Here is a 23284-nt window from a genome sequence, read left to right as displayed (position 1 = left end):
CTCCGGTTTCTATCCCAGGCTGGCTGAGCAGAGCTGATCCCGGGAGGGGCTGCAGGCTCCGAGCGGGTGGGTCTGTCAGCACCGGGGCCAGTGTCACTCCGGTTTCTATCCTAGGCTGGTGGAGCAGAGCTGATCCCGGGAGGGGCTGCAGGCTCCGAGCGGGTGGGTCTGTCAGCACCGGGGCCGGTGTCACTCCGGTTTCTATCCCAGGCTGGCGGAGCAGAGCTGATCCCGGGAGGGGCTGCAGGCTCCGAGCGGGTGGGTCTGTCAGCACCGGGGCCGGTGTCACTCCGGTTTCTATCCCAGGCTGGCGGAGCAGAGCTGATCCCAGGAGGGGCTGCAGGCTCCGAGCGGGTGGGTCTGTCAGCACCGGGGCCGGTGTCACTCCGGTTTCTATCCTAGGCTGGTGGAGCAGAGCTGATCCCGGGAGGGGCTGCAGGCTCCGAGCGGGTGGGTCTGTCAGCACTGGGGCCGGTGTCACTCCGGTTTCTATCCCAGGCTGGCGGAGCAGAGCTGATCCCGGGAGGGGCTGCAGGCTCCGAGCGGGTGGGTCTGTCAGCACCGGGGCCAGGTGTCACTCCGGTTTCTATCCCAGGCTGGCAGAGCAGAGCTGATCCAGGAGGGGCTGCAGGCTCCGAGCGGGTGGGTCTGTCAGCACCGGGGCCGGTGTCACTCCGGTTTCTATCCCTAGGCTGGCGGAGCAGAGCTGATCCTGGGAGGGGCTGCAGGCTCGAGCGGGTGGGTCTGTCAGCACCGGGGCCAGTGTCACTCCGGTTTCTATCCCAGGCTGGTGGAGCAGAGCTGATCCCGGGAGGGGCTGCAGGCTCCGAGCGGGTGGGGTCTGTCAGCACGGGGCTGGTGTCACTCGGTTTCTATTCCAGGCTGGCGGAGCAGAGCTGATCCCGGGAGGGGCTGCAGGCTCCGAGCGGGTGGGTCTGTCAGCACCGGGGCCAGTGTCACTCCGGTTTCTATTCCAGGCTGGTGGAGCAGAGCTGATCCCGGGAGGGGCTGCAGGCTCTGAGCGGGTGGGTCTGTCAGCACCGGGGTCGGTGTCACTCCGGTTTCTATCCCAGGCTGGTGGAGCAGAGCTGATCCCGGGAGGGGCTGCAGGCTCCGAGCGGGTGGGTCTGTCAGCACCGGGGTCGGTGTCACTCCGGTTTCTATCCCAGGCTGGCTGAGCAGAGCTGATCCCGGGAGGGGCTGCAGGCTCCGAGCGGGTGGGTCTGTCAGCACCGGGGCCGGTGTCACTCCGGTTTCTATCCCAGGCTGGCTGAGCAGTGCTGATCCCGGGAGGGGCTGCAGGCTCTGAGCGGGTGGGTCTGTCAGCACTGGGGCCGGTGTCACTCCGGTTTCTATCCCAGGCTGGCAGAGCAGAGCTGATCCCGGGAGGGGCTGCAGGCTCCGAGCGGGTGGGTCTGTCAGCACCAGGGCCGGTGTCACTCCGGTTTCTATCCCAGGCTGGTGGAGCAGAGCTGATCCCGGGAGGGGCTGCAGGCTCCGAGCGGGTGGGTCTGTCAGCACCAGGGCCGGTGTCACTCCGGTTTCTATCCCAGGCTGGCTGAGCAGAGCTGATCCTGGGAGGGGCTGCAGGCTCCGAGCGGGTGGGTCTGTCAGCACCGGGGCCGGTGTCACTCCGGTTTCTATCCCAGGCTGGCTGAGCAGAGCTGATCCCGGGAGGGGCTGCAGGCTCCGAGCGGGTGGGTCTGTCAGCACCGGGGCCAGTGTCACTCCGGTTTCTATCCCAGGCTGGCTGAGCAGAGCTGATCCCGGGAGGGGCTGCAGGCTCCGAGCGGGTGGGTCTGTCAGCACTGGGGCCGGTGTCACTCCGGTTTCTATCCCAGGCTGGCGGAGCAGAGCTGATCCCGGGAGGGGCTGCAGGCTCCGAGCGGGTGGGTCTGTCAGCACCGGGGCCGGTGTCACTCCGGTTTCTATCCCAGGCTGGCGGAGCAGAGCTGATCCTGGGAGGGGCTGCAGGCTCCGAGCGGGTGGGTCTGTCAGCACCGGGGCCGGTGTCACTCCGGTTTCTATCCCAGGCTGGCGGAGCAGAGCTGATCCCGGGAGGGGCTGCAGGCTCCGAGCGGGTGGGTCTGTCAGCACCGGGGCCGGTGTCACTCCGGTTTCTATCCCAGGCTGGTGGAGCAGAGCTGATCCCGGGAGGGGCTGCAGGCTCTGAGCGGGTGGGTCTGTCAGCACCGGGGCCGGTGTCACTCCGGTTTCTATCCCAGGCTGGCGGAGCAGAGCTGATCCCGGGAGGGGCTGCAGGCTCCGAGCGGGTGGGTCTGTCAGCACCGGGGCCAGTGTCACTCCGGTTTCTATCCCAGGCTGGTGGAGCAGAGCTGATCCCAGGAGGGGCTGCAGGCTCCGAGCGGGTGGGTCTGTCAGCACCGGGGCCAGTGTCACTCCGGTTTCTATCCCAGGCTGGCTGAGCAGAGCTGATCCCGGGAGGGGCTGCAGGCTCCGAGCGGGTGGGTCTGTCAGCACCGGGGCCGGTGTCACTCCGGTTTCTATCCCAGGCTGGCGGAGCAGAGCTGATCCCGGGAGGGGCTGCAGGCTCCGAGCGGGTGGGTCTGTCAGCACCGGGGCCGGTGTCACTCCGGTTTCTATCCCAGGCTGGTGGAGCAGAGCTGATCCCGGGAGGGGCTGCAGGCTCCGAGCGGGTGGGTCTGTCAGCACCGGGGCCGGTGTCACTCCGGTTTCTATCCCAGGCTGGTGGAGCAGAGCTGATCCCGGGAGGGGCTGCAGGCTCCGAGCGGGTGGGTCTGTCAGCACTGGGGCTGGTGTCACTCCGGTTTCTATCCCAGGCTGGCGGAGCAGAGCTGATCCCGGGAGGGGCTGCAGGCTCCGAGCGGGTGGGTCTGTCAGCACTGGGGCCGGTGTCACTCCGGTTTCTATCCCAGGCTGGTGGAGCAGAGCTGATCCCGGGAGGGGCTGCAGGCTCCGAGCGGGTGGGTCTGTCAGCACCAGGGTCGGTGTCACTCCGGTTTCTATCCCAGGCTGGTGGAGCAGAGCTGATCCCGGGAGGGGCTGCAGGCTCCGAGCGGGTGGGTCTGTCAGCACCGGGGCCGGTGTCACTCCGGTTTCTATCCCAGGCTGGTGGAGCAGAGCTGATCTCGGGAGGGGCTGCAGGCTGGCAGGGGGTGACTGGGTCACAGACACTGAATTGTCAGACAGGCCTGAGCGCCTGGGGGCCGGGGGTGAGACAGGCTGTTAACGAAGGCGGCTGTGGGAACATTGACCGTCTCTGAGCTAAATAAAACTTAACAAGGCGAATGGAAACTCTCCGCTCTCTGGGAAACGGGTCAGTGTCACTGTGATGCAGTAGGGGCTGTCTGTGTGGGGGTGGGAGAGCCGGGCGTGACTTTAGGTGAGGGACAGGACCTAGGCCTGTAACCTGAACCAGGAAGGAGGGTCAGCCCCTTTGCCCGGGAAGCTGGACAGAGGAAGGGGCCGGCTGTAGGGAGTTAGTTCAGTTTCGGTTTTGGGCTGGGTAGTCAGAATTCAGGGAATCCCAAGCTGGGGTCTACGCTCCTTGAACCCCCAGAAGGATTTGATTGAGGGGTCCTGGTTGGGCCTCCAAGCTCTGCTGTAACCTGCGTTCCTGTTGTCCAATAAACCTTCTGTTTTACTGGCTGGCTGAGAGTCACTGTGGGTCCCAGGAAAAGGGGTGCAGGGCTGGACTCCCCCATTTCCCGTGACAGTCACTATCTCCAGGGGGGGAACTGAGGCAAAGTAACAGGGGAGTGATTGTGTCAAAATTAGACAGCAAGTGAGTGGAGTCCCATCTCCCAGCCTTCCCTCCCATAACCCACTAGCCCCCTCTCCCCTCCCAGAGCTGGGGAGAGAACCCAGGAGTCCTGGCTCCCAACCTCCCCCTGCTCTAACCAATAACAATTCTCTCCTGAACCTCTGTGGACTAAGCTGGCAGAACCAGCACTGCCTCCTGCTGCGCTGGGTGAGGTCGCTGAAGGAGGGGGGAGCAGGAGGGACAGATTTGGGGTGTGGGGTGCAGTGTTTGTAGAACTGGCTCTCATACCAGCCCTGCTCTGGAGGACGGGCTTGTTGCTCTGTAACAGCAGTGGGAGGGTGCCGGGGTTCTTCTTCGAGTGATTGCTCAGATCCATTCCAGTTAGGTGTGTGTGCGCCGCGTGCATGTTCGTCGGAGAAACTTTTACCTTAGCAACCCAGGCGGGTCGGCTGGGCACCCCTGGAGTGGCGCCGCTATGGCGCCCAATATATACCCCAGCCGCCCCGGCCACCCTTCAGTTCCTTCTTACCGCCCGTGTCGGTCGTTGGAACTGTGGAGCGCGGCCTCGCTGACCTCCACACTCCCTAGCAGCTCGTTTTGCTATCGTTGTATATAGTAATTATAGTTATTATTGTACATATCTATATATATAGTTGTTAGTTAGTCAGTTATCTAGTGTTGTTAGTGTAGTTTTAGTTGTAGTTGAGGGGATCGGGGGTACCCCCCCTTCCCCGCACCGGGAGCCGGAACTCATGCCCGGCTCATCGGGCTTCAAGCAGTGCTCAGCTTGTCACAAGCCCATGCCAGTTGGAGACCCCCATGACTCCTGCTTGAAGTGCCTCAGGGAGTCGCACTTATCGGCCAAGTGCTCGATCCGTAAGTCCTTTAAGCCGAGAACCAAGAAGGAGCGGGACATTAGATTGAGACAGCTCCTTATGGAAGCGGCCCTGACACCTTCGCCCTCGGCATCGAGCACAAGTCAGCCGGTAAGCAAGGGCACCGCCACGGCACCGAGTGCTACCACCAGATAACCGGCACCGAAACCGGCCCAGAGCCGCTCCCTCTCTCCGAAGCTGAAGGCAGCGAAGGCGCAGATCCTCTTGCCATCAACCGCCCCACAATCAGAGCCTGCGCAAAAAGCGGATCGCCTGGCACCGACACCTGCCGTGGCACCTTCTAAGCCGGTACCATTGATTCCGACCCCGCGAGGGCCGTTGAGTCCGGCACCTGGGAGCTGCCCGGTGCACACCGTGGTAGAGCTGGCTTCACCCTCTACCCTGGAGGCGTTTGCTGCAGCGAGAGAGCTAATCGCCATCACCGAGGCTCCGTTGCCCTTACCCCTGGCACCGCCGGTGCGGGTACTATGCTCTATGGGCAAACCGACCCTGACCAGACCAGCTTCGGTCAGTGTGGCAGACCGGCACTGCTCCAGATCGCGGTCCCGCGAACGCTCGGCATCGAGGCGCCAGTCAGGCTTGCGACGTCGATCTCGATCCTGGCACCGGTCAGACTCCCGGCACCGATTGCCTCGGCACCGGTCAGACTCCCAGCACCGATCACCCCGGCACCGGTCAGGCTCCCGGCAGCGTTCACCTCGGTACCGTTCACACTCTCGGCACCGGTCAGGCTCCCGGCGCCGGTCAACGTCCAGAGCGTCAACCCGGTACTCCCGGCACCGCTCCAGCTCACGGCACAGCAGTGGGCGCCGCACCTCCAGGAGCAGATCTAGACAAAGACACTCGAGATCCCAGTCGACCTCCCGGCACCGAGCCGGTCGCAGGTCCCGGTCTCGCTCCCAACACAGATACTGACACCAGTCACCACTATCCAGAGGTGTGAGGTCTGTCGGTACCTCGGCACCGACTTTCGCCGCTCCACCGTGGCCATCTAGAGGCACGTCGGCATCCTCCCAGGCGGGTAGCTATTATGAACGGGACCAGGACCCCCAAGTACCGCTGGGAGTGTTCCAAGACCCCCACCTGCAGGACGCAGGTGCCCAACAGTGGGGTTTTTGGACACCCTGGGCTTACCATCAGGCCCAGGGTGCCCCCGTGCCTCAGACACGTTCTACCGCCTCAGAACATCGGGTGCCGAAGGCCACCGTTTCCCGCCCCCCCGTGGTTGAGTCAGACAAACAGCCGCCTCCGGACTCCCTGGGTCAACACGAGCAGGAACCAGGCCAAGAACAAGAGACCACGCAGGATACCCTCATCCCCGGAGTATCCTCCTCCTCCTCCTCCCCGGATGAGGCAGTGGCTGGGTTGTCAGCGTCGGGACCCCCGCCTATAGACCTCAAGGCCCACCAGGACCTCCTCCGTAGAGTGGCCCTTAATATCAACCTACCGGTGGAGGAGGTCTCAGAGGTTGAGGACCCGGTAGTGAGCATCCTCTCGGCCGATGCACCTACCCGGGTACCCCTCCCATTCATAAAGACGATCCAGTCTACTGCCGATAACCTGTGGCAGTCACCAGCCTCCATCCCGCTGACAGCTAAGGGAGTGGAAAGGAAGTACATGGTACCCTCTCGAGGGTACGAGTACCTGTATGTCCACCCTCATCCCTCCTCCCTAGTGGCCCAGTCGGTTAATGACAGGGAACGGCATGGCCAGCAGGCACCGGCCCCCAAATCCAAGGAGGCTAGGCGGATGGACCTCATGGGTTGCAAGGTGTACTCAGCTGGAGCCTTGCAACTCCGTGTGGCCAACCAGCAGGCCTTACTGGGGCGTTATAATTACAACATATGGGCGGAGGTGGGTAAGTTCTCCGAACTGCTACCCCAGGACTCACGCCCAGAATTTAACGTGTTCCTGGAAGAGGGTAAGAAGGTGGCCAGGACCTCCCTCCCGGCCTCCCTCGACGCGGCTGACTCGGCAGCCAGAACCCTTGCTTCCGGAATAACCATGAGGCGCATCTCATGGCTTCAAGCCTCCACACTACCCCCGGAACTACAATATACAGTCCAGGACCTACCCTTTGACGGGAAAGGGTTGTTCTCGGACAAGACGGACTCCAAATTACAAAATCTGATGGACAATTGAGTCATCATACGCTCGCTGGGGATGCATACACCTTCCACCCAGCGTAGACCCTTCAGGCCCCAAGCATGACGCCCATACTTCCCACCCCGTCAGAGGCAGGACCTCAATAGACGGCGTGGCCGGGGGGCCACAGACACCAATCCAGCTCCCAGGGAGGTCAAAGCCAAGGGCCTTCCAAGGCACCGCCGGGCCCCAAGTTTGGCTTTTGAAGGTGCGCCCAGGGACGACATACCAGACTCAAGACAGGATCCTTCCCCTACCTTCTCCAACCGCCTCTCCCACTTCCTCCCGGCGTGGTCCCAATTAACATCAGACCGTTGGGTGCTACGCACAGTGAAGCATGGATACCATCTGCAGTTTGCTTCCTTGCCCCCTTCCCGCCCCCCTTCCCGGTCCCTCTTCAGGGACCCCTCTCACGAGCAAACCCTCCTGCAGGAGGTTCGCTCCCTCCTGACGGCGGGAGCTATAGAGGAAGTAGCTCTAGGCAAGAGAGGCAAGGGGTTCTACTCCGATATTTTCTGATCCCCAAATCCAAGAAAGGTCTCAGACCCATCCTAGACCTGTGGGGCCTCAACAAGTGGATGCTCAAGTTGAAGTTCCGCGTGATCTCCCTGGGAACCATTATCCCATCCCTGGATCCTGGAGACTGGTATGCCTCCCTCGACATGAAGGACGCGTACTTCCATATCGCCATCTTTCCACCGCACAGGAAGTACCTTCGCTTCACGGTCAGACATCAGCACTTCCAGTTCGCAGTCCTACCCTTCGGCCTCTCCACGGCCCCGAGGGTGTTTACCAAGTGCATGGCCGTTGTGGCCGCCCACCTCCGTCGGCGGAACATCCACGTCTTCCCGTACCTCGACGACTGGCTCCTGAAAGGGTCCTCCCAGTCGCAGGTGCGGCGACATGTCGAGGCCGTTACGGACCTCTTCTCCCAGCTAGGCCTGCTTCTCAATGCCGAGAAATCCAGCCTGGTCCCCACACAGAGGTTGGACTTCATAGGTGCGACCCTGGACTCTACTCAGGCCAGGGCCTACTTACCTCAACCTCGCTTCCAGACGATCGTTGTGATCATTCGGAGCTTGCAGGCCTCCCCAATCACCTCAGCTCGCACCTGCCTCACACTACTAGGGCATATGACTGCATGCACTTACGTGACAAAGCATGCCAGGCTCCGAATGAGGCCCTTCCAAACGTGGCTTCATTCCGTATTCCACCCAGGCAGGGACCACCTGGATGTGTTGGTGACGGTCCCCTCCGACCCTCTCCGCTCCCTCGACTGGTGGCTGACCCCATCCCTAGTATGCGCGGGAATGCCGTTCCATCCACAGCAACCGTCGATGACTCTAACAACCGATGCATCATCCCTGGGGTGCGGAGCCCACCTAGAACACATGCGTACCCAGGGCCTATGGTCGTCCCAGGAGCTGTCACTCCACATAAATGTCCGGGAGTTGAGGGCAGTCCGCCTCGCCTGTCAGGCGTTTCAACGACGCCTACGCGGCCGTTGTGTTTCCGTACTCACGGACAACACAACGGCCATGTATTATATCAACAAACGGGGGGAACCCGTTCGTCTCCCCTATGTCAGGAAGCCATGCGACTCTGGGACTTCTGCATAGCCCAGTCGATAGATCTGGTGGCATCCTTCCTCCCAGGGGTCAAGAACACACTGGCGGACAGACTCAGCCGATCCTTCCTCTGCCACGAATGGTCGATCAGACCGGATGTCATCCATTCCCTCTTCCAGAGGTGGGGCTTTCCCCGCATAGACCTCTTCGCGACCAAGTCCAACAGAAAGTGCCAGGAGTTTTGCTCCTTTCAGGGTCTCTCTCCCGGGTCGATCACGGACGCATTTCTCCTGCCGTGGACCCACCACCTCCTGTATGCCTTCCCTCCGTTCCCTCTGGTGCACAAAGTCCTGTTGAAACTACGCAGGGACAAAGCGCATCTAATCCTGATTGCACCTGCGTGGCACAGACAGCACTGGTTCACTGCCTTGCTGGACCTATCGGTGGACCCTCCAATCCCCCTTCCTCTCCACCCAGACCTGATTACGCAGGATCACGGCAGGCTCTGTCACCCAGACCTGCAAGCCCTGCACCTCACGGCGTGGCTCCTGCATGGCTGAACACGGCGGAGCTCAGCTGTTCCGCACCAGTCCAGCACATCCTCCTTAACAGCAGGAAGCCTTCCACTCACTCAACGTACAGGGCCAAGTGGAAGCGCTTCTCTTGCTGGTGCGCTACTCGGGGTGAACCCTACGCAGGCCCCGATTCCCACGGTCCTAGACTACCTCTGGTACCTTAAGCAGCAGGGCCTGGCGACATCCTCCTTAAAGGTGCACTTAGCGGCCATATCCGCCTTTCGGCCAGGAGAGGGTGGCCGCCCCTTATTCTCCCACCCCTTAGTCGCCAGATTTGTTAAAGGCCTGGAGCGTCTCTACCCCCCCATACGCTGCCCTGCTCCTACCTGGGACCTTAACTTGGTCCTAAACAGGCTCACGCTCCTGCCATTCGAGCCACTGGCGACTTGCTCGCTCACGCACCTGTCATGGAAGACGGCCTTCTTGGTGGCCATTACATCGGCCAGACGGGTCTCCGAGCTCAGAGCTCTCACAGTCGACCCACCCTACACCGTCTTCCATAAGGACAAAGTACACCTGCGACCCCACCCAGCGTTCCTCCCTAAGGTTGTGTCTGCCTTCCATACCAACCAGGACATCTTCCTCCCCATCTTCTTCCCGAAGCCCCACTCTTCTCGGAGGGAGCAGCAGCTACACTCCTTAGATGTATGCAGAGCGCTCGCTTTCTACATTGAGCAAACAAAGCCGTTCCGGAAGTCCCCTCAGCTGTTTGTGGCGGTCGCAGAACGGATGAGGGGTCAGCCAATCTCCTCTCAGAGGATTTCCTCCTGGGTGACTGCATGCATTGGCGCATGCTACGATCTAGCTCGTGTCCCCTCTGGCCACCTCACGGCACATTCCACGAGGGCTCAGGCGTCGTCGGCAGCCTTCCTGGCGCACGTGCCTATGCAGGAGATATGCCGTGCAGCGACCTGGTCATCGGTCCACACATTCACCGCACACTATGCGCTAGTCAGACAATCAAGAGATGACGCGGCATTTGGCGTAGCAGTTTTAAATACCGCCACATCTCACTCCGACCCCACCGCCTAGGTAAGGCTTGGGAATCACCTACCTGGAATGGATATGAGCAAGCACTCGAAGAAGAAAAGACGGTTACTCACCTTTGTAACTGTTGTTCTTCGAGATGTGTTGCTCACATCCATTCCACACCCGCCCTCCTTCCCCACTGTCGGAGTAGCCGGCAAGAAGGAACTGAGGGGTGGCCGGGTCGGCTGGGATATATATTGGGCGTCATAGCGGCGCCACTCCAGGGGGTGCCCAGCCGACCCGCCTGGGTTACTAGGGTAAAAGTTTCTCCGACGAACGTGCACGCGGCGCGCACACCTAACTGGAATGGATATGAGCAACACATCTCGAAGAACAACAGTTACAAAGGTGAGTAACCGTCTTTTTTTGGGCAGGTCCTACACCAGCTCTGGGTCATCTTCCACCCCCCGAGCTGTGGCTCTGGGATTCTCTGTCGGGGCATGAGCCCGGTGCCGGGTGCCGGGAAGGGCTAAGCCCCCGGCGAAAAAGTATTTTACAACTAATTAACTTAACTATCAACTTAACAAACTATTTAACAACTGTAATGGAACTAGAGAATAACAATGGATAACGATAGATAACTAGGAGAGCTAGGGACGTGGAGGACAGCTATGCCGCGCTCCACAGTTCCAACGACCGACACGGCGGTAAGAAGGAACTGAGGAGCGGGCGGGCCGGCAGGGATATATATTGGGCGCCATAGCGGCGCCACTCCAGGGGGCGACCTGCCGGCCCACTGGAGTTGCTAGGGTAAAAAGTTTCCGACGAACGTGCACGCGCGGCGCGCACACCTAACAGGAATGGATGTGAGCAATCACTCGAAGAAGAACAACAGTTACAAAGGTGAGTAACCGTCTTTTTTTGGGCAGGTCCTACACCAGCTCTGGGTCATCTTCCACCCCCCGAGCTGTGGCTCTGGGATTCTCTGTCGGGGGGTGAATGGAACCAGATCTGCTCCACTGAACGGGTGGGGAAGGGTGTTGTGGCAGCCCCCGAGGGACACCCACCCATGGGAGGGAAGGGGGGTACAAAGGGTAAAGGTACTAACTCCCTCCCTGGGTGTGTCGGCTGCCTGGAAGGAACAGGACCCTGCGGCTGGCCATTGCTCAGGGGTGATCCCCGACTGACCCCCCCCCCCCCCGCCAGTGTAGCCAGCGCTGTCACGGGCAGAGCTGCTCCTGTCCACACAGCTCCTGCCTCTCCCGGAGGTGGAGCACCGACTCCGGTGGGAGACGCTCTCCTGGCTGCATAGGCGATGTGTTCGCTAAGCACCCCAGCAGAGCAGCTGCACCGGTGCCGCCCTGGCAGCGGGCACCAGCCACAGTAACACTGACAGGAGAATGAAGCAGACGCCCAGTCCCCGCTGTCAGGGCTGCCTCCCAGCAGCACCAGCCCCTTGACTAGGTCTGGGGCATGAGCCTGGGGGCTGGTAAATGTGGCTCCTGCTCTAGATCCCCCCGCCCCCCACTCACCTCCACCCATTAAACTGGGCCCCAGCCAGGGCAGCTGGATGGTTCTCAGGTGCCAGACTGGGCCTGGCCCAGCCCCCACAAAGCCTGTGTCTGAGCCCCTGAGCAAGACTCCCAAGGGGAGATTAGCCCCCTCCCCACCTCCTTCCCCTCCCCTGCACCACCCCGTCCACACACACGCTGGTCGCTGCAGCCAGGCCGGTGTAACCAGCGTGGTGCGTCGTTCCGCACGGGGCTGCAGTGAAACACCGCTCGGCCTGTACAGGTGGGGGGGTGGGGGGCCTGCCAGGTGTGAGCACCTTGCTAGCAACACAACCTGTCCCGGTGAGGCACCAACTGACCTACCCCCATCAAAATGTCCCTGCCCTGCCCCCACCCAACCCAGTGACCCTGGTGCAAACCCCACATGAATCAGGCCTTAGCAGGCAAAGGTTTATCCCCCCGCGGGCGAGTGTCCGTGTGAAACCCCCAAGCACCACAGAGCACGTCACACACTGATTTACTGGGGTAAGAGACATGACTGGTAAAGGCGCAGAAACCCCCTAAACCAGCACCCTGATCACCCTCCCCTCGGGCCCTGTCAGTGACAGGGAGGAAAGGCCCCAACTGAGGTGCTGCTCTCTGAAGGATTCATTCTCCCCAGCTGGCACCACTCCTGTAATCCTGCGCTGGGCTGTGAGAGCCCCCAGGCGCCCCCCCGCCAGCCCCATTCCAGGATCTGAACCCATCCTAACCCGGGGGTCACTGTGTACAGTGTCCAGGCTACGTGGCCCCACATGGGGCGTACTGGCACTACAGCCATGGTGACCACAGCCTCCTGCAGCTCAGCCTGGCTCAGCCCCCTTGGTCAAGGGACAGCCAGCCCCGGACCCAGCTTAGCCTCCCCACTCTCCACCCCTCCACATGCTCTCTGCCCCGGACCCAGCTTAGCCCCCCCACTCTCCACATGCTCTCTGCCCCAGCTGGAGGAGGGGTTCATGGACTGGCTGCTCAATGATTCATTTGAACCCGAGTTTAAAGGAAGAGACCTGTGAGGCAGCTTCCCAAAGCACTAAGGGGTTTAGGAACATGAATCCTGGTATGCATGCTCCTAAATCCCTTAGGCACTATTGAAACTCTGCCTGAGTCACAGTCCCTGTCCCGTCATCTCTGCTTTGTATCCGATGAGTGTTCAGCAGGGGCAGCCTGGCCTGGCTCAGACACCCTGTTACTCGGGGCAGGGCAGCTCTGGGCGGCTGTGTCTTATTAGTGTCGCTGGTGCCCAGCCCTGCCCAACACCCATTATTCACCCCCAAACACGTCAGACCACCCCAAACCCAACGTACGCACACCAGCCCCTTCCTGCCAGGCCCCCGCGCTCCCCAGCATTGCCAGGCACCCCCCCATTCCCTGACCCGCCACAGACAGAATCCTCCAAATGGGCTGGAGAGAGATTAAAACCCCAAACCTACATTTATTGTGTCCAACTGAAAATTCCCAAGAGATAGAACGTTACTATTTAAAACTGGTTTTAAAATCTTAAGCAAGAAAAAAAAAATTACATCCATCACACACAAAATCAACCCATTTGGGAGCAGAGTCGGCGCCAGCTTAGGCTTTGTCTACACACAAACGTGCACCAGATCAGCTGGGGACACTGATCCTGGGAGAAGAAGTGGCTTTTTCTGGTGTCACTTAGGTCACTTGGGAATCAGTTTAAATCAAAAGAAGCCCTGTCTTACACCAGACTAAGTGTCCACACAGGGATTTAACTAGGGCACTTCAAAACTCACACCTCTGTAGTTGCACCGGTGCAAATCGCAATGTAGACAAGGCCTGACACTGGGGTGACCAGTGCCCTGACAGCAGGATTTAGCCCATTACACAGGAAGCTCCAGCAGCAAAAAGAACATCATCTTAATCCCTTAATCACGGCAGAAACTGAAATCTGGGTCTGTAATAATCACAGCAGACAGAACAGTGTGTGCTGGGTCCAGCCTTACGCTAACAATTCAGTCCAGCCACCCTGGTTATTTTTCTATACAAAAAAAGATCCTCATAGATTTAAGTTTTAAAACACGACAGTTCTGCAGAAATCAAACAATAAGCGACCCCGACCATCCCTGACAGTCTGCAGCCGGGGAGGTTTCAATTCTAAAGAGAATGTTGCAGTTGCTGTCTCACAGCTGGGCATTTAGCTCGGGTACAATCAAGGCAAAGGCTTTAAGCAGGATGTGGAAGGTGCTGATGAGCTGTTCCATTCCCAGGAGCCTGATCTGCTCCGGTCTCTCCTCGTGTCTGGGATCCCCCCAGCCAGCTGCACAGGGGCCGACGGGCTCCGTTACGCTGCAGAAATGAGACGGACAGTCAGCGCCGGGGTCAGGGTGAGCAGACCCAGCAGTGCCAGCTACGGTACTGGGCTCCCCTGGCGCTCGGGGTAAAGCTCTGACTGGGCGCTACACCCCACGCCGAGTGGGAGGAGACCGTAAAGCCGACAGTGATCACTGCTCCCGGCGCCCAGCGCAGCAGCTGTGACGCATCCCGACCCCTTCCCCTAGAGCCAGGGACACTCCGACCCCCTCCCAGAGTCCCGCTCCTGGAACCCCTCCCTGCAGAGAGGAGATGCAGACCTGCCCCTGCATTCAGCACCCCCACTGCAGGGAGATCAGGGGCAGGGCTCCCTGGGGCCAGCTCGTCAGAGGGGCAGGGCCTGGGTGACTCTTGGGAAGAGGTCTCGCCCCACTGAATCCCCCTGGCTAGTGTCCCCCTCACTTACCCTTGATGCAGGTGTCTGATCCCTGGTTGCTTCCTGGGAGGGGAGAAGGAGAAGGGAGGTGTTAGCATCTCTGGCGCTGACCCCCGGCCCGGCCCCTCGTGTCAGCATTTACCCTGCTGCAGGGTGGGGGTGACGCTGCCCCAGCTGAGCGGCTGCACTTTGCCTGGTGTGAGGGACGGTGCAGGGTGAGCCAGCGGGAGTCAGGGCTGGTCACTGCTCCCCGGGGCTCAGATCCCTGTTCTGTCCCCCCCACCCCACTGGGGACTTGGACCTACAGGGGTGGGACTCTCAGAAGTACCTTAGTGACTCGGGAGCCCAAGCCCCATTGAAATCAGTGGGGCGGAGATTCCTACATCCCCCCTGCTCAGAGTACAACACGTCCTGTCCCAACAGCGCCAAACCCAGCTCCCGGCTGCAGCAGGAGGTTGAGGGGTTAGACCCAGGCCAGACACCACCAGGGCAAAATGCTGCTCCAAGGGATCAGACGCACCCCAGCCCCACGGGAAACACACACGGCTGGTCTGGCACGAGAGGGGCATGCGCCACCCTACTGACGTCACAGGCTGCAGCGGGAATTTCAATGCAGCCGCGGGGAGTTGGGTGCTGACACTCCCCAGACTCCCAGTAACTCCCCTAGGTTCCTCTGAACTCAGCCTAATCAGGGTTTTCTACATGGGGGAATGGGTCAGCGCAGCTGTAGCTGAATAATGTAGCAATTCCGGTTGATCTCCCCATGCAGCCAAACTCCCTGTATCACTGAAACAGCAGGGGACCCCCCACCCCACAGAGGGACCCTGGGGTGTGTTAACACGTCCTGTGCCTCCCCCAGCAGCCTCAGCGAGAGCAGCACGTCCCCTGGGCTAGTGTCACCCTCCCGTCACCTACCGGAGCTGGCAGAGCCTTCGTGAGCTGTGGGGGAGAAGGAAGCTGGGGTCAGTATCTGGCGGAACACAGGGTCCCTGTTCCTCCCACCCCACACTGGTTATACACGTACACACCCCAGTGACTGACCCAGGTGTTGGTGTTTTGCTGTTGTGCCCAGACACCACGGTGATGGGCAACCTACACAGAGCACCCAGGCACAGCCAAGGCATTAGTGTCACTGGCCAGTCCCACTGCTGCAGCTCCCCAGCCGTGTGGGGCTAGGGGAGGTCTCTTGGGACTGGCCCCAGCCTGCCACATACCAGGTCACACAGCGACAGGGACAGGGGAGAGGCTCAGCACTTACCTGGAGCCGCTTTGTAGCCGTCTTTCTTCTTCTCTGCAGAGACAAGGCAGATTGCAGTGAGTGCGGCTGCTCCCGGGGCAGGAACCGGCTCTGATCTGTGCCCATGGCCCAGAACCCAGGGGCCCATCCCATCCCCGGGGCAGGACGACAGGCTCTGTATGAACCATTTTCCTCCCTGGGTTTCAGGCTGGTGGCTCTGGCCCAGTCAGGGCCACATAGAGTTTTGGGGGCCTGGGGCAGAGTCTGAGGCCCCCTCAAAGGTGTAAAAACACAGGGGGAGACCCAGATGATGAGGGGCAGAGAGCAACCCTGCCTCACATTGGTGCTGCCTTGGGGGCTCCTGTCCTGGGGGGCTGGGCCTGGCTCCCCACTCTTGGCCCTGCGACCTGGCGCACGGGGTCACAGCACAGACTCAGGTATGACGCTGCGACCCCACGTGCCAGGTCAGCACCACTCAAGTTCTGCGGCTGGGGGCCCAGAGCAAACTGCCCCTTTGTTCCCCACCGGACAGCCGTGGGCCCAGCAGCAAAGCGGGGCAGCCACACAGCACTGCCGCCGGGGGCTGTAGGGGTGGGTGCAGGGGCCCAGCCAGGCCAGAGCAGGTCAACAATCCCAGCCCAGGCTCTAGGGTGATGGGCATGTCCCAATAGCCTGGCACAGACGGCGCGTCGGTGCCCCACCCGGCACTTACTGAGGCAGACAACGGCTCCAGCGACGACAGCGACCAGCCCGAGAACCCCGATGACGACACCCACGATCAGCATCACGTTGGACTTGGGCACTGAAACGGGAGTGGGCCGGTGAACAGGGGAACCACAAACCCTCTTGCTCTGTTATATGGGTCAGTCACTCCACCCCCCATTGGAGCCCCATACCCCCTGCCAACCCTCTTTCCCCATCCCAGGACCACACACCCCTTACCCCAGGGCACTCTCAGATCCTGCGCCAGGCTGGGGTGCTCCACACAGCAGGTATAATTGGTCTCACTGCTGGGGTCGATCTCGATGGTGGCCCGGGTCTGGTAGGTCCCGTCCCCGCTGGGAACGACCCCCCACTGGATCGTCTCCTGCGGCATGGCCACCCCCTTCTTCAGCCACACGACAGCCACGCTCCGCGGGTAGAAGCCGTGGACCCGGCAAGAGAGGGTGGTGAGCCCGTCCCGGCTCCGTCGGTCGCCCACCTGCACCCGCGGTGGCTCTGGGGGGGGAGGAGAGATGGAGTTAGAGGGAACGCCCTGAGCTGGATCCCCTGGGGCTGCATCAGTCGAAGGGCCTGGCCAGAGGAACAGGAGCTGATTCAGCAGCGCTCTCACATCGGATTCTGATTCATGCGGCCCACAGCCACAGCACAGGCACCCGAGGGGCTCGGCTCGGCTGGGGGGGTGGCGCTGAACAGGGTGGGACGGGACAGGGAGACAAACGGCGGCTCCTGCAGCAACGCTGGGGCCTCGCCCAATGGGGGAACAGAAATGTCCTGCCAGGGACAACGCTCAGTGTGATGGACGTGGGGTGTGATCTCTGCCGTGAGGATACACCCCATTCAGTGACCCCGGGGTCGGATGAACCCCCTCACCTCTCCTCTGCAGCGTCTCCTTCCCGTACTCCAGGTACTTCCCCAGCCACTCGATGCACTCCTGCTCCAGGTAAGCTTTCCGTCTCTGAGCGATGCTCCTGTCAGCATCCCATTTCCCTTTGGTGATCCGAGCCCCGTCATCCGCCGCCACCCAGGTCTCCTGGTCCTTATCCAGGCTGATGAAGTCTCCCCCGTCGTAGGCGTACTGAAAAGACCCCCCTTTGGAGCCATCACCCCGGAGCTCACAGCCGTACATCACTTGGAGAGTGTGGAACCCTGAAACACGGAGCCGGGCCCAGGCTGGGTCAAGGTGGAGCCACAGGGAGCAGCTAGAGATTCTCCGACTCCCCCAGGCCCAGTGACAGGGGCACCCGCCCTGAGACCCCCTGCTGGAGCCCCCCCACCCCCTGCCCCAGGAAAGGAGCAGTAGAGGGGAGTCCCCCCAGCTGCCTAGAGAGACTGCGGAGAGCAGCCAGACAGGGACCAGCAGGACCATAAAAGGAGGAGCTGCTGGGCAGAGCCCCCCCTTAACCCTGCCCTGCCCGGAGCCATGCACAGGGGCCCTCTGCCCCCTCCCCAATCACACCCACCCCGCCCAGCAGCGCCCCCGCCCCACACGTGCCCGACGTTCCCAGCGTCTCCCCGCTCACACCGACCCCACCCAGCAGCGCCCCCGCCCCACATGTGCCCGACGTTCCCAGCGTTTCCCCACTCACACCGACCCCACCCAGCAGCACCCCCGCCCCACATGTGCCCGATGTTCCCAGCGTTTCCCCACTCACACCGACCCCACCCAGCAGCACCCCCGCCCCACACGTGCCCCACGTTCCCAGCATCTCCCCGCTCACACCGACCCCACCCAGCAGCGCCCCCGCCCCACACGTGCCCGACGTTCCCAGCGTCTCCCCGCTCACACCGACCCCACTCAGCAGCACCCCCGCCCCACACGTGCCCCACGTTCCCAGCATCTCCCCGTTCACACCGACCCCACCCAGCAGCGCCTCCGCCCCACACGTGCCCCACGTTCCCAGCGTCTCCCCGCTCACACCGACCCCACCCAGCAGCGCCCCCGCCCCACACGTGCCCAACGTTCCCAGCGTCTCCCCGCTCACACCGACCCCACCCAGCAGCGCCCCCGCCCCACATGTGCCCGACGTTCCCAGCGTTTCCCCACTCACACCGACCCCACCCAGCAGCACCCCCGCCCCACATGTGCCCGACGTTCCCAGCGTTTCCCCACTCACACCGACCCCACCCAGCAGCGCCCCGCCCCACACGTGCCCGATGTTCCCAGCGTCTCCCCACTCACACCGACCCCACCCAGCAGCGCCCCCGCCCCACATGTGCCCGACGTTCCCAGCGTCTCCCCGCTCACACCGACCCCACCCAGCAGCACCCCCGCCCCACACGTGCCCCACGTTCCCAGCGTCTCCCCGCTCACACCGACCCCACCCAGCAGCGCCCCGCCCCACACGTGCCCGACGTTCCCAGCGTCTCCCCGCTCACGCCGACCCCACCCAGCAGCGCCCCCGCCCCACATGTGCCCGACGTTCCCAGCGTCTCCCCGCTCACACCGACCCCACCCAGCAGCGCCCCCGCCCCACACCTGCCCGACGTTCCCAGCGTCTCCCCGCTCACACCGACCCCACCCAGCAGCGCCCCGCCCCACAGGTGCCCGACGTTCCCAGCGTCTCCCCGCTCTCACTGACCCCACTCAGCAGCGCCCCCGCCCCACCCGTGCCTGATGTTCCCAGCGTCTCCCTGCTCACGCCGACCCCGCCCGGCAGCGCCCCCGCCCCACACGTGCCCGACGTTCCCAGCGTCTCCCCGCTCACACCGACCCCACCCAGCAGCACCCCGCCCCACACGTGCCCGACGTTCCCAGCGTCTCCCCGCTCACACAGACCCCGCCTGGCAGCGCCCCCGCCCCACACGTGGCCGACGTTCCCAGCGTCTCCCCATTCACACGGACCCCACCCAGCAGCGCTCCCGCCCCACAGGTGCCCGATGTTCCCAGTATCTCCCTGTTCACACCGACCCCACCCAGCAGCGGCCCCGCCCCACACGTGCCCGATGTTCCCAGTGTCTCTCCGCTCACACCGACCCCACCCAGCAGCGCCCCCGCCCCACACGTGCCCGACGTTCCCAGTGTCTCCCTGTTCCGGTTTGTAGGGCACAGCTCCAGGCGCCGCCCAGCGCCCCGGGGGCGACCATGGCCAAGGAGCAAACCCCGCTGGTTCTGCTCCTCAGCCTGGCCGCCTCTGCCACGGGGCTGGAGCCGCAGGACGCCCTGTGCTAGGATGGCTCCTGTTTCCCTACCAGCGGCAGAGACGCTGCCCCTGGCGAAGGTGGCCCCATGTGCCAGGGAACCCAGAGCAGGGCTGCCCTTGGGACGTGGCTGCACCCTGGGCTGTCAGGAGGTGGGGACGGACATGGGGGCAGGAAAGAGAAGCTAGTGGCAGGGAGGGCAACTGGCTCGGTAAACAGAAGCAGGGAGCCCATGGGTGCAGTGGGGGGAACGGTATGAGAATAGCCCAGGCGGGGACCCAAACACCCTCACATGCCCCCATCCCACACGCAGAAAGCCACAGTCTGGGCTGCGTGTTCACCAGTGACAGGCGATTTTGGGGAGGGGCCTAGCTAGAGACACTGAAAGGGGCCCAATGCTCTCACCTGGAAAGGCGAGCTGGGCACCCCCCCCCTGCGAATCAGGCCCCTGTAGGGCGTGCAGCCAGCCCCCCACCACCACGAGTCACAGCAGGGGGTTCAGGCCAAGCCAGTAACGGCAGCTCAGGGCCTGCTGGGGGCCGGAGCCAACCCCAGTAACCGTCCCCGCAGCCGGCACCGGCCCAAGCTCAGCGCAGGTTGGACACAATTAGCCCCCGTCTGCACACGAACCCCAAAGGTAGCCAGGGCTGGGCAGGCTGCCGGGTTCCACCTGTTCCCCCCAACACGGCACGTCTCACAGCCCTGCCACCACGCTGCTGGGGCCACGGGAGCAGTGAGACTGGCTAGCCAGAACGGCCCCCCTCCAGGCACTGGGGGTCCTTGCCTCGCTCTCCCCATTTCCTGGGTCTCTCCTCCTGACCATCTCCTACCTTTTGGGGTCTGCTCCCGGTTGATTCCGACCCAGGAGAGTCTCCGCTCCAGGCCCTGCACTGTCCTGCCCCCCAAGCTCTGGGCACCCTCCCCCCGATGATGTCCTGTCTCAGCACCCTATGTACTCCCTCCGCACCCGCTGCCACCCTACAACAGCCCCTTCCACCAGCCTGATCCTGCAATTGCTCCCTCTGCCCCGGCCCCTCCACCCCGTACCCCAGCCCCCTCTGTACCCTGCCTGCTCTGTCCCACCCTGCCTCAGCATCAGCCCCCTGCTCCTTTTCTGTGTCCCCACCCCACCTCCTTCTGCACCGTGTACCTGACTGCCACCCTACAATAGCCCCTTCCTCCAGTCTGCTTCTGAAACTGCTCCCTCTCCCCCTCTGCCCCGGCCCCTCTACCCCCTACCCCAGCCCCTCCATCCCCTGCCTGCTCTGTCCCACCCAGTCTCAGCACCAGCCCCTCTGCACCTTCTGTGCCCCCACCCCCCCTCCTTCTGCACCAGCCCCCTCAGTCCCCCCAACCCAGCTCCCCTCAAGATGCTGCCGTCCGTGGTCACCCCCCCCCAAGTTGGGAGTGGAGCCTCCTGCCCTGTCAGGGAACAGCCTGAGCTGGCTGGCTGAGCGCGGCACGGCCAGGACACGCAAGCAGCTGGGAGCATGGGAAGCTCAGTGTAGACAGGACACGGAGGGGCCGGGAGTGGGGGGCACAGAATTAATGGATGAGGACACTGGGTTTGGAGAGAAGCTCAGCCCCCATCCAACAGCCCCCCGAGCCCTGTAGTGGGGCCAGAACCACCCAACTCTGGGCTAGTTCAGGGCTAGGGGAGCCCTGGGGCTGCGTGAGCATTCCTGGTTAGTGTGACCCCCATATGCCCTCACACGCCCTGAGTGGGGGGAGTCCCCCAAACGCCTCAGCCATGAGAAGGCTAAACAAACTATCCCCACATTAGGAAACTGATCCTGACTGACTGAAGCTTCCTCTTGGGGTTATTGGGGCCATTGCTCCGTCCCCCACCCCAGGCCTGCTGCAGCTGCACGGGCAGACCAGACCCGCCAGGCACTGCTTGGGGAGGGCCTGGCCAGCTACCCGCAGAGCCTGCCTGCGGAGACAGCTCCCCGCATGGCCCAGGACACACGTCCCTGTGGGCAGACAGTCGGGAATGAGCCTCTAGGTGTTACAGAAATAAACGGTGAATTCCTGCTGCAGAGGAACCGGGGCATGGACCCACTGGGCTTTTTATCAACTCAGAGAAATGCTCCAAAGAGGGGAGTTGGTCATGGACCTTGTGACTCGAAGGAAGTGGTCAGTCTGCCAGGCCATATTTTCCTTTTCTCTCCCTGCCACACGGGCAGAGACCCGTACCCCAGAGGATTCCCACAATGGGGAGCCATGAGGGGTGGGTCTAACAGAATGACAAGCCAGGGTGCTCAGCTCCTTCTCTGCTACCGGCAGACCCAGCGCTGGGCCCTCTCCCACTGACAGCAGCGTGGGCTGGTGCCAGCATGTCCAGCTGTGACAGTGTGGGAAGGTCTGAACCGGGCCAGGCAGATCTCACCACACAGGGCAGTACGGATCCTGCAGCCCCGTGGGCTGTTGCTGCCACTCTAAGCGAGGGGGGTGGAGGGGGGGTGGAGGCAGGGTGCCGGGGCGGCTCTGACTTGTAGGCTGCGGGCTGCACCATCTCAGCCATCCTGGCATGGCAGATTTTGACAGTTTGTCCTTTAGCTGTGGGATGGCAGAGAACAAACCGAGCCCTGGCCATGCACAAACACCGTGTGCAGCGTATGTGGATCTTGAGGGCTCCATGAACACCCAGAGTTCCCAGAGCTCCTCCCTCGGTGAGATGGTGCTGGACAAAAGGAGGGGAGGTGCCATTCCTTGGGCCCCAGGACAAACAGGGGTCATCTCTGAGATTAAAGCTGAGTTTCTGTCTAAACAACCCCCTGATCACTGGGGGAAAATGGCCACTAACCTTTCTGTAACCGTTGTCCGTCGAGATGTGCTACACACGTCCGTTCCCATGTAGGGGTGCGAGCTCCCCGAGCATCACTGCTGGAATATTTCCCCTAGTGCTACCTGTCGGGTCGGCTCTGGAGCCCCCTGGTGCCATGTGCTCATAGTGCTGGTATAAGGGGCCCTGCCGAGCCCGCACCCCTCAGTCCCGTCTTACCAACAACTCCGAGAGCGGGGCCGGGGGGTGGGTGTCTCATCTCGAAGAACAACAGTCACAGAAAGGTCAGTAACCATCATTCCTTCTTCGAGCACTTGCTTGTGTCCATTCCGATGTTGGTGACTCACACCGGAGGGGGGCCCGGAGCTCAAGGACAAGCTGACTGCTGTAGCCCTAAGGATTAATCTGCTGGTCTGTGTAAATATATCTCTTATAAATTTGAGTATTTGATGTAATAATAGGCTTATAGATTTATATTAAGAATAAGTTTGGCTGTAATGCAAGAGACCTACAGGCCAAAACCCTGTATGTTAAGCTAATGCGAAGTTAACACATTTTGGGACCCTTACCCAGATATCAGTAAAATTAGACAAAAACACCCATGCACATGTCTAGAGACCTTTGCCTGAACCAACAGTAAAGGGTAGAAAAGCGGGATTTTTGCCCACAAATCTAACAAGTACACCACAAATGCATACATACCTGTCATTCATACGCACATACATATTAGCCTATGGGGTAAGTGTACCCTAACATTTCCATAGGGGAAGGATGAAATTTGGGCATAAGAGGAACGATTTCTGACTAATGCCCTATAAAAAGGCGAGGCAGCTCACCATCAGGCAGGCAATCTACCCACCTATCTGCTCCCGTCTACTCTTCATTGCCTCCACCTTCAACAACGTGTCGATGCTACCCATCTATGACAGTTATTAATATTAACAGGCCATAGTTTATTTCTCTCAAACTGTAAGCGTACAGGGATTTAATTTCCCTTGTGTTTTATTTTAGGCTCACAGGGTTAAGTTAGAGAGCAAACCGCTTTAACAGCCCTGCATTTAGCTTCCTCTGCAAGAGGTGTGAAAACAGAAATTGCCACAGGCGTGGTCTGTATCTTCCAACACCAGGTTATTAAAACAGAGCGTATTAACCACGTTTGCAGCTTATAATATTGTATTGTCATCTGTATCTCTCAAATAACAGTAATTCTAACTGTTTTACCATTTTCTTACTATTTCATTGATTTTAA

General features: G+C 61.3%; 1 protein-coding gene across 4 annotated transcripts in view; it reads right to left on the bottom strand.

Annotated features, from left to right (window-relative positions):
• Positions 1 to 13658: 13658 nt before the first annotated feature.
• The window catches only part of LOC115643406 (H-2 class I histocompatibility antigen, Q9 alpha chain-like), a 42076-nt gene continuing 32450 nt past the window's right edge, over positions 13659 to 23284 (bottom strand). For all 4 annotated transcript variants that reach the window (XM_030547412.1, XM_030547414.1, XM_030547410.1 and 1 more), the window contains 7 exons: positions 16983 to 17258; positions 16332 to 16607; positions 16102 to 16191; positions 15411 to 15443; positions 15068 to 15091; positions 14183 to 14215; positions 13659 to 13752 (listed from right to left, as the gene is read on the bottom strand). In XM_030547412.1, the coding sequence (XP_030403272.1) occupies positions 13748 to 13752; positions 14183 to 14215; positions 15068 to 15091; positions 15411 to 15443; positions 16102 to 16191; positions 16332 to 16607; positions 16983 to 17258 (737 nt within the window). In that variant the 3' untranslated portion in view covers positions 13659 to 13747. The remainder of the gene's footprint in view (positions 13753 to 14182; positions 14216 to 15067; positions 15092 to 15410; positions 15444 to 16101; positions 16192 to 16331; positions 16608 to 16982; positions 17259 to 23284) is intronic.

This window comes from Gopherus evgoodei, unplaced genomic scaffold (assembly GCF_007399415.2).
Source record: "Gopherus evgoodei ecotype Sinaloan lineage unplaced genomic scaffold, rGopEvg1_v1.p scaffold_58_arrow_ctg1, whole genome shotgun sequence".
Taxonomy (NCBI): Eukaryota; Metazoa; Chordata; order Testudines; family Testudinidae; genus Gopherus; species Gopherus evgoodei.
This window is presented reverse-complemented; position numbering and strand designations above follow the sequence as displayed.